We start from the raw sequence: 17,899 nt of genomic DNA on the forward strand, positions 1-17,899 counted from the left end.
GAATTCTCACGGGCTCTAATGAAAATTACTTCCAATTCTCTGGCCCACTGTATTGATTGTATTTTCATCTTTATTAAATGAATACGGGTGAGAGCCGCCTTGTCTCTCCCTGCTGAGTGCAAAACCTGAAGGGGGAAAGGTGTGCATCTTGTACGTGTGGTGTGTGTGTGTGTGTGTGTGTGTGTGTAGTCTGTGTCTGTCGAAATGTGGAAATGTTAGAGGTTTCCTCCTTCACAATTATTGTGCCTCGGGACTAGAGGATGGGTAATGATGTAATGTATTCGCAGGGATCATACGTCTGACGGCATCATGTAATGACCGTTTGTGTTCCGCAGCGAACCGCTGCAGCCAGCATCACATTTCCACTACGACCGGCCACCGCTTGTTCCCTGAGCTACGGGCGGCCGTTTCCGTCTCTGCATGTGTCCGTCTTCAACGCATTTACAAGCCCACAACCACACTGTGCTACACCTGGAGCATGTGTAGTATGCTAATAACAGAGGCTGTGAGCTAACAGGAAGAGGGGAGGGGGAGCAGTTTCCCCTTTGGAGGCATATGAAAAATACATTCAACCTACTCCGTACTAGCCATAAATATTCATCCACGTACATCAGTAAGCCCGTGGAGGTGTGTGAAGGTGTCGATATGTAAAATGTGTGTGCGTCTTACTGGGGTTTGCCTTTGGCCTGGCACGACAGCTCCATATTCTGTCCTTCCCTTGGCAGCCCGTCAGGAAACTCCACTACGATCTTCACCTCTGGTTTATCTGTGGAAGGAGAGGAAGGGGAAGAGAGCGAGAGAGGTAGGGAGAGACAATGCGTCAATGTAATATGCAAGTCATTAGTGACATTACAAGTTTATCAAGTAGGTAGGCTCTAGTCTACTTAATGTTTCTTCATTCCAAGTTGATGCAGGCTACGCAATGTGAAATGTAAGGACGTGTGGTTGGGAGGTTCACGAAACAAATGTTAAAACATTTGGAGCAAAATGTATGAATATTGTATAAAAAAAGACAGTTCTAAAGCTTCAGGTACAAACTCAGCGTTTGTGTTGTAGTTTGGTAAATCTTTGTTTGAAACCATATTTTTATCTATCAACACGTTGCTATTATTTGGGCTCCCGAGTGGCGCGGTGGTCTAAGGCGCTGTATCTCAGTGCTAGAGGTGTCACTACAGACATCCTGTTTCGAATCCAGGCTGTATCGCAACTGGCCGTGATTGGGAGTCCCATAGGGCGGCGCACAATTGGCCCAGCGACGTCCGGGTTTGGCCGGGGTAGGCCGTCATTGTAAATAAGAATTTGTTCTTAACTGACTTGCCTAGTTAAATAAAGGTTAAATAAAAGTTATCTATGCAATGCTAAGGTCTTTCAGAGTTTGGGCCTCAATAAGTACCAGTGGAGGCTGGTGGATGGGAAAATCGGAGGATCGGCTCCTTTCTATCCATTACAATGACACCATCCAATGATTTCTCCCTCCAGCAGCCTACACTGGTAAGTAGCCTACACACAATACCCTCAAAAACGGCCCACATTCTCTACTGTATCCTCCTATCTTCAAAGCAGCACACTGTCCACTTCCAACGGATGCTCCAAGCCTTTCCTCTCTCCTCTCCGGTGTGCAGTTTGTCAACAGTCCATGGGACCGACAGCAGACTACAGCTACACCATTGACCTTTCTGGTCTATCAGTAACAACCTTTAGCTCGTCCATTAACATGACTGGCCGTCATACGCAGACTGCAGAATGGACAGGTTTGGCCAGGTTCTACTCCCCTCCACCCGGTGATAGACAACAGGTAAAGGGATGGCTTTGACGCAGATGTGTCGTCCATAGCTGTTTTTACAACATTTGCTGTGAAATGAAACAGGCTTGTGGCATGTTGCCTACGGGGGAGTTGGAGGGATTGTGAAGGGACTATTTGAGGCAAGGTTGTCATTATTGTACGCAACCTAGATGATTTGACAGATTCTGGCCTTCAGGTTGCGGTAGTGTGTGAAAGAGTGTCCCACAGCGAACCTATACTGTTTATTTCTAAGTGTTGGTTAGTCGTCCAGTCGATATCAATTGGTTTATTTAGAGATGTTCTTTTGCAGGGTGAAATTAGTTGAAATTAAATATGTCCCTTCGGGACTTTAGCCACAGTTGCCGTAACATTTATGAACTTCCAACACTATCTGCCGTCCTTGCAGGAAGGCAACGAGATGAAAGAGAAAATAAAGCTGCCTCGCTAACAAGACGTCTGGACCTCAAAGACGCTTTGGACGCTTTACGTGAGAAAGCCATAAATGTCCTCTCAACAACATTTAAGACAGAAACAGGATTATAAAAGTGGGTAAATCAGTCGGGGCTGCCTTTTAATGTTGCCTTACAGTAAGTTAACACTAATAAGGCCCCCCTTTGCTCCCTTTGGCAGATCTCCAACTCGCCTGCCGTGTTCAGAAGAAAGAGTAGCCTCTGTATTATGTACAGAGCTAATGAGAGCAAGGGGAGAAAGAACAGAGAGATAGAGGGAGAGAAGAGGAAGGGAGAGAAGGAAAAGAAAAATAGACAGACAGGGAGAGAGCGAGTGAGAGAGACAGAGAGCGACACAGAGGGGGAAGAAAGAGAGAGAGGGAAGTGAAAGAGAAAGGGAAGAAAGAGAGAGAGAGATGGAGGGAATAGAAAGAGGCAAGCTAGAGTGGTGGGTGGCGGGGCGATAGAGAAAGAGAAAAGAGAACCAATTTGAATTTGAGGCCGAGTGAATGGAAAAGATGGGAGAGAAGGAAGAGAGAAAGAAAGAGAAGAAAGAGAGAGAAAGTCAAAGAAAGCACACCATTACATCCCTTTCATTAACAGTGCCCTGGCAACAACGGCTGGTGTGGACCATGAGAATAAAACACACACAGTATGGCTAATGCACTCCTGCTGGGTGTTGTGTTAATATGACCATCATTATCATCACATTCATCATCATCAGGTTGTAATGCAACAAAATAGGAAAAACGCCAAGGGGGATGAATACTTTTGCAAGGCACTATACCCATAAGAGAGGCAGTTTGGGGCATGTTATTAGGGCTAAACTAAGCATAGTTTGCAAATGTATCCAAAACACCAGTCTCAACGTCAACAATGAAGAGGCGACTCCGGGATGCTGGCCTTCTAGGCAGAGTTCCCCTGTCCAGTGTTCTTTTGCCTATTTTAATATTTTATTTTTATTGGCCAGTCTGAGATATGGCTTTTTCTTTGCAATTGCCTAGAAGGCCAGCATCCCGGAGTGACCTCTTCACTGTTGATGTTGAGACTGGTGTTTTGCGGGTACTATTTAATGAAGCTGCCAGTTGAGGACTTGTGAGGCGTCTGTTTCTCAAACTAGACACTCTAATGTACCTCGACTAACCGGTGCCCCCGCACATTGACTCTGTACCGGATCCCCCTGTATATAGCCTCGCTACTGTTATTTTATTGTTGCTCCTAAATTATTTGTTAAATTTCTATATATATATTTTTTAAAATGCATTGTTGGTTAAGGGCTTGTAAGTAAGCATTTCACTGTAAGGTCTACACCTGTTGTATTCGACGCATGTGACAAATAAAGTTTGATTTGTGTCCAAACTTTTGACTGGTACTGTATGTAAATGAGATATTTCTGTATTTCATTATCAATAAATTTGCAACATTTTTATTTGATTTGCACAAAGCAAGGTCCATACATAAATTGTTTGTCAAGGTCGCTGTGGAAGAACTTGACTGGCCTGCACAGAGCCTGACCTCAACCACCTTCGGGATGAATTGGAACGCTGACTACGAGCCAGGCCTAATCACCCAACATCAGTGCCTGACCTTACTAATGCAAAGGGCTGAATGAAAACAATATTCCGACATCTTGTGGAAAGCCTTCCCAGAAGAGTGGAGGCTGTTAAAGCAGCAAAGGGGGCACCAACTCCATATTAATGTCCATTATTTTGGAATGAGATATTCGACAAGCAGGTGTCAACATACTTTTGGTCATGTAGTGTATATTTGCCTATTCTGCTCAGTGTTTGACCTGTGGATGGGTTCATTTCCCGAGGAGTATTCGGGTACTTTCACTAAGACTGATGTTGTTGTCCCCAGGGCTCCTGTAGTTGAAGTTGCTGTACTTGCAGATCACTAAATATGTTAACAGCGGAGCTCCACTGTCCGGTCAACACACAGCAATCTGCAGGCCATCCATCTGTCCAAATTACAGCCCTGGCAGAGGCTGTGCCACTCTGTCTGGCACCATTTACATTTGACTAATTTAGCAGACGCTCTTATCCAGAGCGACTTACAGGCTCAATTAGGATTAAGTACCTTGTTCAAGGGTACATCAACAGATTTTTCATCTAGTCGGCTTGGGGATTTGAACCAGCAGCCCTTTCGGTTACTGGCCCAACATTCTTAACCACTAGGATACCTGCCGGCTACCTGCCACTATGTTGGTTGGACAGGCATGTACTGTTTTTAATAGAAATAACTTTGTTTCAGGCTTGTTCGCTTCTACACTGCACTCTCACAAAAGTTATTGAAACTACTTTGCTCGAATCTTGTGGTGTTTGGATTCAAATGAAACCATTACATGCAATGCAGAGGGTTGGTACTGACAAAATACACTACAGTACATCCCTCAATTGTCCTCTCACTGCAGCGTAATATCTCCTGTCCTTGTCATCTTCAAAATGTCATCATGAAACTAGAGGTTTAGTGTTTTGACGGCTACAGTACCAGTGTCTGTCTCGGAGTTGTCCCCTCTTAAACTCGCTGGACACACACACGCTCCGGTGACTTCCTGGTATTACCACTTGGGGAAAATGAGAGCATCTGTATCGTCCAGGGAGACGACCATTATCATTATACTAACATAATTATTTGCTTTATTATCTGCTTCCCCCAGCAGCACTCAAGCCTCGGCCATCCATCTGCCATGGACAGCTGAACTAGTGACCCCTTGGAGGGGGGGCAACAGAGCAGTAGGGCAACCCTGCTTACCTTGCCCAGCAAGCCATCAATATTATTACTGGGCTTATTTAATATCCCTGGCCATGTTTTTTCTATTTTCTATGTGCACTCAATGATTTTAACATTGATTGCTTTTGCCTGCCCCGACAACCAGGCAAGGCGAAGTGTCTGGTGAGAGCGCACAAGTCGAACTGTGAAATGAGAACATGTAGAATTTGGGCTGCTGGCTGGCTCACCTTGGAGGAGAATTTCAAGAATTTGGAATGATAGTTTATTATCACATTATTTTGTAGAAGTCACTAAAATGTAAAATCCAATTGCCGCGATATTGGTGGGACCATGTGAAATCGTGTAACATCGAACCGTATCCGCTCTTCCCCTTCCATATTTATCCAGCGCAATATGAATAAGTACTTGTGCGAGCGTGACAGTAGGGGCAGCCCAACCAGGCTCTGCAGAAGCAGTTAGAGGGGCAGCCTGGAGAACCAGGCTGTCCCAGGGCTCATGTAGTGGAAGTTGCTGTACTTGCAGATCACTAAATATTTCAACAGCGGAGCTCAACCCGGCCGCTCCACTGTCCAACCTTTTTGGTCAACACACAGCAATCTGCAGGCCGTCCAGGAGTCCTATTACAGCCCTGGCAGAGGCTGTGCCACTCTGACTGGGTGATGGGCGTGGCGCAACATTGGTCGGACGGGCATGTACCCTTTTTACGAGAGAGAACTTGGTTTCAGGCTTGGGATGTGTTAGTTTCTACACTGCACTCTCACAAAAGTTATTGAAACTACTTTGCTCGAATCTTGTGGTGTTTGGATTCAAATGAAACCATTACATGCAATGCAGAGGGTTGGTACTGACAAAATACACTACAGTACATCTCTCAATTGTCCTCTCACTGCAGCGTAATATCTCCTGTCCTTGTCATCTTCAAAATGTCATCATGAAACTAGAGGTTTAGTGTTTTGACGGCTACAGTACCAGTGTCTGTCTCGGAGTTGTCCCCTCTTAAACTCGCTGGACACACACACGCTCCGGTGACTTCCTGGTATTACCACTTGGGGAAAATGAGAGCATCTGTATCGTCCAGGGAGACGACCATTATCATTATGCTAATATAATTATTTGCTTTATTATCTGCTTCCCCCAGCAGCACTCAAGCCTCGGCCATCCATCTGCCATGGGCAGCTGAACTAGTGACCCCTTGGAGGAAGGGGGGGGCAACCCTGTCTACCTTGCCCAGCAAGCCATCAATATTATTACTGGACTTATTTAATATCCCTGGCCATGTTTTTTCTATTTTCTATGGCAGAAAGAAGTCTATTAGGCCAGCCTGTGCACTCAATGACTTCAACATTGATTGCTTTTGCCTGCCCCAACAGCATGGCGAGGCGATGTTTCTGATGAGAGTGCGCAAGGCGGACTGTGGAATGAGAACGGGTAGAATTTGGCCTGCTGGCTGGCTCACCTTGGAGGAGAATTTCAAGAATTTGGAATGATAGTTCATTATCACACATTTTTTTTTTGTATTCGCTAAAATTTCAAATCCAATTGCCACCATATTGGTAGTTCCATGTGAAACGTTGAACTGTATCCTCTCTTCCCCTTCCATATCTATCATAACAGTTCCTCGTGTCTGATGCTTCCAGAATGGAACAGTTCCTCGTGTCTGATGCTTCCAGAATGGAACAGTTCCTCGTGTCTGATGCTTCCAGAATGGAACAGTTCCTCGTGTCTGATGCTTCCAGAATGGAACAGTTCCTCGTGTCTGATGCTTCCAGAATGGAACAGTTCCTCGTGTCTGATGCTTCCAGAAGGGAACAGTTCCTCGTGTCTGATGCTTCCAGAATGGAACAGTTTCTCGTGTCTGATGCTTCCAGAATGGAACAGTTCCTCGTGTCTGATGCTTCCAGAATGGAACAGTTCCTCGTGTCTGATGCTTCCAGAATGGAACAGTTTCTCGTGTCTGATGCTTCCAGAATGGAACAGTTTCTCGTATCTGATAACAAAGGAGAAGGTCATCCCTGTGGCTCAGTTGGTAGAGCATGGTGTTTGCAACGCCAGCATGGTGTGTGCAACGCCAGGGTTGTGGGTTCGATCCCCACGGGGGGCCAGTAGAAATAAAAACAAAAAATAATACATGAAATGAAATGTATGCATTCACTACTGTAAGTCGCTCTGGATAAGAGCGTCTGCTAAATGACTAAAATGTAAAAAAAAATATCTATCCAGCGCAATGTGAAAAAAGTACTTGTGCGAACGTGACAGCAGAAGCAGCCCAACCAAGCTCTGCAGAAGCAGTTTAGAGGGGCGGCCTAGAGAACCAGTCTGCTACTGTAATGGGAACGTGGCCAAATGTCACGACAAGGCACATGAGCCCGTCTCTTCCAAGGAAGAGTCAGATGGAGCATCCTTGTTTATTTTGTATGTCAAGTTTGGAAGGAAAGGCAAGAGAAAATATCGTTACCCTTTTGTGTAGATAATGGTATCTGAAGCCTAGGTCTTCAGCCCAAAGGCCAAGTCAAGCACTTCAAGCACTTCAGGGCCTTACCCATTGTATCATAATGCCACTACTGCATATTAAACATAGGCCAAACATTAAGTTGGTTGATTTTAGTTCCCGATGCAAAGACAGCTGAAATGCAGTCTGAAGGCCTTTGTCTGTCATCTCAGCTTGGACAAAGGCCTCTGAGAACCCTTTTCAAGGAAAAAGGGGCAAACTTGTGTTTGGTGCAAAAAATGATGGATAGACTTAAAGTTCAGTCAACATATGTGAAACAACAAAATCTAAAACGATTTCCCTCAATCAGTAGAAAACATGTATCTCACCCATGCTCGCCATACGTTTTCATATAATATGTGCAAGGAATATTTCTGTAAAAATAGACAAGGTTTGAGTGTCGGCCCATACTCACAATGTACCACAAGGTACGTCTGGGCCTGGACGTCTTTGACGGCTGGGTGGTCCACGATGCACACCACGGGCACACCGTCGTCCTCCTTGGTGACGGTGAACGTCAGCTGGCTGGTCACGGTGAACATGGTGTCGTACATCTCCTCTACCTTCGACTTACCTGGGAAGGAAAATGAAGACAGCCACATTTAAAGGTCCACTGTGTGTTATTTACAGCCATTTTCTATCATCATTTTGTTGTTCTGGAATTAAGGAGTGGGTCTTTTAATACAGACCACAGTATTTTATGGCACCTGATGAAGACCTGAGTGGTTGAAACGTTGTCACCAATTGTCACCAATAAACCACATGCGAGCATAGATTGCAGTGTGCAGAGTTTCTTTTTATCGTTGTATCGTATAACAATATACGGCACCTGCTCAAAGACATTGCAAATACAGTTGAAGTCGGACGTTTACATACACTTAGGTTGGAGTCATTAAAACTCGTTTTTCAAACACTCCACAAATTTCTTGTTAACAAACTATCGTTTTAGCAAGTCGGTTAGGACATCTACTTTGTGCATGACACAAGTCATTTTTCCAACAATTGTTTACAGACAGATTATTTCACGTATAACTCACTGTATCACAATTCCAGTGGGTCAGAAGTTTACATACACTAAGTTGACTGTGCCTTTAAACAGCTTGGAAAATTCCAGAAAATGATGTCATGGCTTTAGAAGCTTCTGATAGGCTAATTGACATCATTTGAGTCAATTGGAGGTGTGCCTGTTGATGTATTTCAAGGCCAACCTTCAAACTCAGTGCCTCTTTGCTTGACATCATGGGAAAATCAAAAGAAATCAGCCAAGATCTCAGAATTTTTTTTTAGACCTCCACAAGTATGGTTCATCCTTGGGAGCAATTTCCAAACGCCTGAAGGTACCATGTTCATCTGTACAAACAATAGTACACAAGTATAAACACCATGGGACCACGCAGCCGTCATACCGCTCAGGAAGGAGACGCGTTCTGTCTCCTAGAGATGAACGTACTTTGGTGCATTACATTAATGTAACTGGCCTAGCTATATGTTTTCTCTTCATAAGGACACCACATAATCACATAAAAATGGTATTTGGTACTTTTTGTGGAAGTACACATCTCTAAACGTACCTGAAAACCAAACATATTTTTCCCCCTATGAAAAGCTTGTATTATGTAACCAACCACGTTGAATTGGGAGTGGAATATGTTTAATTTGTAACGAAATGGTAACAAAGGGATACTGTTGTACTCAAGGCTACGTGGGAAGACTAGTAATAACTTAGCGAAGGGAGAGGCGTCCATTGTGGGTCTCTGAATGGAGCGGCTCTATGAAAGTGACCTTGTACAGTAAAAGTAGTGGAGAGAGGGCGACGTCCTTGAGAATGGTCAATGGAAGGAGAATCAGCTGAAAATGTCTTGCTGTCGAGGGCTTTTGTGAGTCACTCAATGGATGCTGTGTTGGATGGGACAGTTTATTTGTGTTGTATTTAGGGATTTTGACCCAAAGTAACCCCTGCCAACAGTACACAGCGAAGTGTGAAGCAGGCCTACACACATACCTTGTTCTGATGAGTAACTGTGGTGCTACACAATACAGACAACACACTCTCCACACACTGAATAGGCTAACTGCGCCCCACAACTGCACAAAGAGTGGAGAGGGAGGGAGAGAGCGGGCAGGGATGGGTTCCTTTCCCCATTGTCCCATTTTGTAACAATATTTGGAAGCATGAGTGTATTTTGGTCTTGTCAATAAATTAAATAGATGTAAATTGGATTGAGAGATGGGGAGGTTGATGAGAGAGACAGAGAGGGATAGAGAAGGAGTGTGAATGAACAAGGGAGAGGAAAGGAAGGGGAGTTGAGAGAGAGAGAGATGGGCCCATGAGGGGTGTGTGCTTAGTCTTGTCCTGTACTCCCTGTTCACCCATGACTGCGTGGCCACCCACGACTCTAACACCATCATCACCGGTGACGATGAGACAGCCTACATGGAGGAGGTCAGAAACTGGCAGTGTGGTACCAGGACAACAACTTCTCCCTCAACGTCAGTAAGACCAAGGAGCTGATCGTGGACTGCACGAAAGGGGGGTGTGAGTACGCCCCCACCCACATCGACTGGGCTGTAGTGGAGCGGGTAGAGGGCTTTAAGTTTCTCGGTGTCCAAATCACTAAGGACTTCAAATGGTCCATACACAAGCACACAGTTGTGAAGAAGAATCTTGAAAAGATTTGGAATGGGCCTTCAAATCCACTAACAGTTATACAGATGCACTATTGAGAGCATATTGACAGGCTGCATCACTGCTTGGTATGGCAACAGCACCTCCTACAGAGGGTGGTGCGGACAGCCAACTACATCACTGGGGCCGAGCTCCCTGCCATCCAGGACCTCTACACTCAGTGCCAAATTTATTAGGTACCGGGTCGGACCTTTGCCTCCAGAACAGCCTGGATTCTTGGGGCATGGTACAAAGTGTACCATTGACACCAGGCACGATGGGGCCATGGACTCATGTTGCTTAATCCAAATCCTGTCTATGCCATCAGCATGACGCAACAGGAACCGGGATTGGTCGGACCAGGTGATGTTTTCCCACTCCTCAACTGTCCAGCGTTAGTGATCGCGTGCCCTCTGGAGTTGCATCTTGTTTTAAGCTGATAGGAGTGTAACGGGCTGTGGTCGTCTGCTACAATAGCCCATCTGTGAACCGATGAGTTGTGCATTACGAGATGCCGTTCTTCACAGCACTGTTGAACTGCATCGTTATTTGCCTGTTTGTGGCCGGCCTGTTAGCTTGCACAATTCTTGCAATTCTCCTTCGACTTCTCTCATTAACGAGCTGTTTTCACCCACAGGACTGTTGCTGACTGAACGTTTTTTACTTGTGCACCATTCTCGGTAAACCCTGGACACTGTTGTTCATGAAAAGCACAGGAGGCCAGTGTCATGCCATGTGTGTAGGAGGCAGGGAAGTCAGGCGCAGGAGAATCAAACTTGGTATAAATGGAGTAGTTTAATAACGTAAAACAAAACCTCCAAAACCAAAGTACATAATAAAATAAACGTAGGTACAACAACCCGTCGTGCACCAATCGAATATCACGAGCATAACAACAAACAATCTCTGACAAGGACATGAGGGGGAAACAGAGGGTTAAATACACAACATGTAATGAATGGGATTGGAACCAGGTGTGTAGGAAGACAAGACAAAACCAATGGAAAATGGATCAATGATGGCTAGAAGACCGGTGATGTCGACCGCCGAGCACCGTCCGAACAAGGAGAGGCATCGACTTCGGTAGAAGTCGTGACAGCCAGCCAGCCATTTCTGATACTGCAACAAGCGCGCCTGGCACCAACGGTACTACCATGCTCAAAGTCGCTTAGGTCACTCGTTTTGCCCATTCAAACGATCAACTGAACTGTAACTGAATGCCTCGATTCCTGTCTGCCTGATTTATATAGCAAGCCATGACTAAACGAATTACTGTCTGTAGGAGCGAACCATTTTCGTGAATGGAGTGGTGTACCTAATAAACTGGCAACTGAATGTATACTGAACAAAAATATAAACGCAACATGCAAAGTGTTTCATGAGCTGAAATTAAAGATCCCTGAAATGTTCCAAATGCACAAAAATCTTATTTCTCTAAAATGTTGTGCACAAATTTGTTTACGTCCCTGTTAGTGAGGATTTCTCCTTTGCCAAGATAATCCATCCACCTGACTGGTGTGGCATATGAAGAAGCTGATTAAACAGCATGATGATTACACAGATGCACCTTGTGCTGGGGACAATAAAAGGCCCCAAAAATGTGCAGTTTTGTCACACAATATAATGCCACAGATGTCTCAAGTTTTGAAGGAACATGCAATTGGCATGCTTACTGCAGGAATATCCACCAGAGCTGTTGCCAGAGAATTTAATGTTAGCATAAGTCGCCTCCAACATCGTTTTAGAGAATTTGGCAGTACGTGCAACCGGCCTCACAACCACAGACCATGATTAATCACTCCAGCCAAGGACCTCCACATCCTGCTTCTTCAGCTGCGGGATCGTCTGAGACCAGCCACCTGGACAACTGATGAAACTGTGGATTTGCACAACCGAAGAATTTCAGACAGGGTCGTGTTGGCGAGCGGTTTGCTGATATCAACATTGTGAACAGAGTGCCCCATGGTGGCAGTGGGATTATGGTATGGGCAGGGATAAGCTACAGACAATAAACACAATTGCATTTTATCGATGGCAATTTGCACAGAGATACCATGATGAGATCCTGAGGCCCATTGTCGTGCCATTCATCCGCTATTGAGCATGTTTGGAATGCTCTGGATCGACATGTATGACAGTGTGTTCCAGTTCCTGACAATATCCAGCAACTTCACACAGCCATGGAAGAGGAGCGGGACAATAGTCCAAAGGCCACAATCAACAGCCTGATCGACTCTATGCGAAGGAGATGTGTCGCGTCACATCGAGAATGTGCAATGTATATCTTGACCTAAGGAGTAAATTTGATTCCCCCTACATTTTATGTTATTATTACACAGTAGATAATTGCTGGTATGTTGCATATCACTTCACTGCGCTGTCAACATTATGCTATAGCAAACCTGTGCTGGGCACTTCCTCAAACGATGGAGATGCAAATACCTTTTGAATTGGATGATGCAAACGGAATCTTATTTACTTATTAAGATATCATCTTCCCACTGTGATAGTATCTCCGTTTGATAGCCACAATCTCAGATGTGGCGCTTGAGATTACTCCAACACTATTTTTGAGTGCTAGCGTACATATTAAGGTTAATGAAAAGCTAATTGCTTTGGTAGTCGAAGAGTGAAGCTTGGGGTTCAACATCAATGCAGACAGAGTCAAGCCACTTTTAATTGCTTAGCTATTCCTTCAGATGCAGCGCCATTAACAGTCCCCGCTACTTTACATTTGAAAATCGATCATTGTAATTTCAGCGCCATTTAGGAGCACGGGGGGTGGGGTACGCTGGTGGCCTGCATTTGGGGAGAATGAACTCAGATCCGTCGAAACGCCTCAGACATTTCTTGACTACTTGCCCACTGCAAGTTCAATTATGCTTTTATCAATTTGTCAGTCATTCCAGCACAGTGTGGCAGGATAATTGAAATCACCCTGGTGGTTCTCTTTGAAGACTTAAGGCTAATGGCCATGTTCGCCCTTGTCCGTCACTTCTCCGTCCACCCCCCACCCACCCCCCACCTCTCTCTCTCATCTAGTCTTGTCCAGACAAAAACCTGTGCTGCTGGAACTCCCATTGTTCCTTGACTTTCATTTCACTCGTACGCCTAAGTGCTGGAGATATCCGTAGAAGTCAGGATATAAAAGAGGGGGAAATATTAACCACAGAACAAAACAAGCAGGATAAGAAAGAGGACAATAAAGAGGGAGAGGGGTGAAATGAGAAGGGAGACATAGAGAGAAGGCAAGGGTGAGGGGAGAAAGAGAGCGGGAGAGACCGAGAGAGGGCAAGAGAAGAGCTATAACGGTAGTAGGATAACTGAGGCTTTGCTTCAGAGGCCGACATCTTGGTTTACATTCAGGACAGGTATGTAACCTTTAAATGATATTTAAAACACGCCCGATTATCCCTTAAGGTAATTAGGTTAAATCATGAGGATGTTTAATTAGAAATACATCTGCAAGGTGCCGAAAGCAATTTGGAGCAGGCGGCGAGTGGTATGGACCGTGGTGACATGTTCTTCCCTCTTGCGTCCTACATCCTGGCTCTATCTCAATTAGTCATTCCATGATTCCTCAATTCCAATCTCCTTGCCTCCTTCTCAACCATATTAGAGGTCTAAGGTCCCTCCCCTCAGACCATCTCCAAATGATTTTGCAAGGAACCCAGGAAAGATGACTTTATAAAGAGCCTCAAGCCTCCTCCTTCTCAACCTCCACATTCTGTCCATTAAGTTATTAAAACTCCCACATATCTACCTCAATTACCTCGTACTCCTGCACATTGACTCGGTACTTGTACCCCTTGTATATAGTGGAGTTATCGTTACTCATTGTGTATCTACAGTGCCTTCAGAAAGTATTCACACCCCTTGACTTTTTACACATTTTGTTGTGTTACAGCCTGAATTGTGATTCAATTAAGATTTTGTGTCACCGGCATACACACAATATCCCATAATGTCAAAGTGGAATTATGTCTTGAGTCAATAAGTATTCAACCCCTTTGTTATGGCAAGCCTTAATAAGTTCAGGAGTAAAAATATGCTTAACAAATCACATGATACGTTGCATGGACTCACTCTGTGTGTAATAGTGTTTAACATGATTTTTGAATAAGTACTTCATGTCTGTACCCCACACATACAATTATCTGTACGGTCCCTCAGCCGAGATGTGAATTTCAAACACAGATTCAACCACAAAGACCAGGGAGGTTTTCCAAAGAAGGGCACCTATAGGTAGATGTGTAAAAAACCAAAAAAAAAACAGACATTGAATATCCCTTTGAGCAATGTGAAGTTATATTACACTTTGGATGGTGTATCAATACACTGAGTTACTACAAAGATACAGGCATCCTTCCTAACTTTACTAGGAAAATACTAAAAATAAAGAAAAACCCTGGAATGAGTAGGTGCATCACTGCCTGGTATGGCAACTGCTCGGCATCTGACCATAAGGCTACAGAGGGTAGTGCATACGGCCCAGTACATCACTGGGGCCAAGCTTCCTGCCATCCAGGACCTATATACTAGGTGGTGTCAGAGGAAGGCCCAAAAAATTGTCAAAGACTCCAGTCACCCAAGTCATAGACTGTTCTCTGTGCTACCGAATGGCAAGCAGTACCAGAGCACCAAGTCTAGGACCAAAAGGCTCCTTAACAGCTTCTACCCCCAAGCCATAAGACTACTGAACAAATAATCAAGTGGCCACCTGGACTATTTACATTGACGACCCCCCCCCCCGCCTGTTTTTGCACTGCTGCAACTCGCTGTTTATTATCTACACATAGTCACTTTACCCCTACCTACATTAACAAATTACCTCAACTAACCTGTACCCCCGCACATTGAATTGGTACCGGTACACCCTGTATATAGCCTCGTTATTGTTATTTTATTGTGTTACTTTTTATTATTTTTTACTTTAGTTTATTTGGTAAATATTTTCTTAACTCTTTCTTGAACTGCATTGTTGGTTAAGGACTTGTAACTAAGCATTTCACGGTAAGGTCTACATCTGTTGTATTCGGCGCATGTGACAAATAATGTTTGATTTGATTTGTGTCCAAACTTTTGACTGGTACTGTATGTAAATTAGATATTTCTGTTTTTAATTATCAATAAAGTTGCAAAAATGTCTAAAAACATGTTGTCATTATGGGGTATTGTGTGTAGATGGGTGAGACAAAAAAATTATATTATTAATCCATTTTGAATTTGGGCTGAATAAGTAAATGGGTATGAATACATTCTGAAGGCACTGTATTATGACTTTTTTAAACTTTTTGATTATTTCTCTATTTTCTTTCTTTCTGCTGGGAAGAGGCCCGTAAGTAGGCATTTCATTGTTAGTCCACACCTGTTGTTTACGAAGCATGTGACGAATAAAATGTGATTCGAAATGTGATTTGAACAATGCGGCATGCCATACTCATCATGTTGATGTGGCAATTACAAGGAAAAACATGGCCTCCACTCCACATCGTTCAAGACGAAGAAAGTCTACGTTCAGAGGTGGTTGGCAATAGAAAGCCCTGAGACTGTTGTCTAGCAACATCACAAAACATTTTACACGGCTAGCAGTAAAGTTGAGATGTTGGAACTCTCCGTCATCCTCTGTTTGTTGTCAGGTAACTTCTCTTGTCAACACAGAGAGTGAAGAAAGATATCATCCACACAGCTAGGCCTAGCCAGCGCTATTCAACAAGACTGTAGTAGTTACGCTAATGGTTAACGCATGGAATGGGCACCAACTGTCCTGGAGTGCCACAGTCGGTGCAGACTTAGGCACTAAAAAACCGGATTCCTCTAAACCTGGTCTATATCAAAGACCATGATTACGTGAATCAGGTGTGTTAGCGCTTGGCAGCAAGTTCAAGGAAAAATCCATTAAAAAACTATCTTTAAAAAAATGATAATATTAGTCCACGCATCATCATGATGATGTGGCAAGTGACACTTAGCTTCTTGAAAGTCAAATATCTTGAAAACTTGACTGCTGACATGCAAAACACTTTGGGTCTGTATTAACAGTGGACGAACAGTGGACCAAAATATAGTTTTTGAGTGGATTTTTCCTTTAAGCCTGCACACAGTCCTGCAGGACCAGAGTCAGCCTACCGTCTCCTGAGTTAAAGTGGTCATTGAGTAGATGAAACCAAGTTGAAAGGCTTTGACTCCTCATTAGGGCTTTGCACCATTAGTGATTGGTATGAGGTTGTGGTTATGACGTGGGTGAAGGGCTTTGGACTATGCTGAGTAGGAGCTGGAACAGCAGGGGGTCATTCCATTGGCCCAATCCTGGGCCCCCCTAATCCCAGCTCCCTTTGAAGAGAGGCTTGAAAGCTGTCACTGTGCCAAGAGGCTCGTCGACCACTGAGCCAGCCCATCGCTCTAATGCAAGTCATTCAAAGCCACGGGAGTGACCCAATTAGGCGGAAGTGTCGTTGATGTGGGGCTAATTATAAAGGAATGAAGGAAGGAGGTAGAAAATAAATCAAGAGAGAGGAAAGTTAGAAAGAGACCGTAGAGGTAGGGGTGCTAAGAGATGGTTTAAAGGAAACGTCTACGGAGATGAGGGGAGGGGTTTTGGTGTTGACTTGGTGATGAGCCATCAACCACTGAGTCTCTGTCTGGTTTTATTGACAAACTATGTGAAGGCCTTTGAATAAAGATATGGTCATGAATCACTGAGTCAATTCATTTGAACCTAATCAATGTAGGGAATGGAAAATGATGCATGAACAACAACAGACAATTCTACAATTCATACTGAGTAATTCACTACAATGACTTTAACCGTCGCCTTCTTATCCGTCTTCATAAGAAACATCTTGTTTAAGACTTTGGTCTTTCAGTCGGAGACTCCGCTGAGTTGTAGAAGACCACTAAAGTATTTTGTGAGTGACAGGGTTGACAAAGTGTTTTGGGCGTGACAGTGTTAACGGGCAGTAACCTACCTTGGAGCTCTTTGTCTCCCTTCATCCATCTGATGGTGGCGGCGGGCTTGCTGCCCATGGCGGTGCAGGTCATCTCTGTCTCATTGCCCTCGATTACCTGCCCCTCCCGGGACTCGATGATTGGGTTGCCCGGAGGGACTGGCAGGGGGGACAAATAGACACAGTGTTTAAGAAACTTGGGGCATAAATCACCCTAAAAACCAGGGGGTTTAAACCACCATCTTAGATGTCTTAACCATTTTTGGAAATACTTTGAGATAAATCAGATTGACTACAGTCATTTTGTTGTAAATAAAACTAAGTTATATTTAAGAGCGCGTATCCAAGTCAGAATCGGCACCTATCAGCTTTTGGCAAAAGGCTCCACACAAAAAAAAGAATAATCACCCACTTTATTATAAAGCCCCTATGCTGACAATACCCCTGCCTTGGCCCAGACACACAGATCCAAGCCAGAACCAGTCTCCCCATTTCCTCCTTGTGAACACTTTCAGATCACAATCATTCCCCGCATCCCGCTGTCAAACTTCATTGCCAAAATGCCATCATTATGTCTAAGTGCGTGCTCTTTTTTCAAGCACGTTTTGTATGTCGCATTGTATAATACGCACACAATGTAATTTCCCCTCAAAAACCCTGTGAGGATGCACAGTGGAGAACTGGATGGGTGCTGGGTTTTGATTGGCGTGGCTCTTGAAGTGTTTCTGCATTGACGCCAAATACGGCTGTGAGCTGAAGACAATGTTCGTCAGCTAGCTTGACAAGGTTTAGATTGAAGCCATTCTGTTGGCTTTGGATTGTTTTGTATGTATG

The 17,899-nt window shown here is 44.3% G+C and overlaps 1 protein-coding gene across 4 annotated transcripts in view; it reads right to left on the minus strand.

Annotated features, from left to right (window-relative positions):
• Nucleotides 1-17,899, minus strand: part of cadm1a (cell adhesion molecule 1a) — a 432,273-nt gene that overhangs the window by 56,003 nt on the left and 358,371 nt on the right. For all 4 annotated transcript variants that reach the window (XM_014137379.2, XM_014137381.2, XM_014137380.2 and 1 more), the window contains 3 exons: nt 17,087-17,224; nt 7,869-8,027; nt 670-766 (listed from right to left, as the gene is read on the minus strand). In XM_014137379.2, coding sequence (XP_013992854.1) covers nt 670-766; nt 7,869-8,027; nt 17,087-17,224 — 394 coding nt within the window. The remainder of the gene's footprint in view (nt 1-669; nt 767-7,868; nt 8,028-17,086; nt 17,225-17,899) is intronic.

This window comes from Salmo salar, chromosome ssa13 (genome assembly GCF_905237065.1).
Source record: "Salmo salar chromosome ssa13, Ssal_v3.1, whole genome shotgun sequence".
Lineage (NCBI taxonomy): Eukaryota > Metazoa > Chordata > Actinopteri > Salmoniformes > Salmonidae > Salmo > Salmo salar.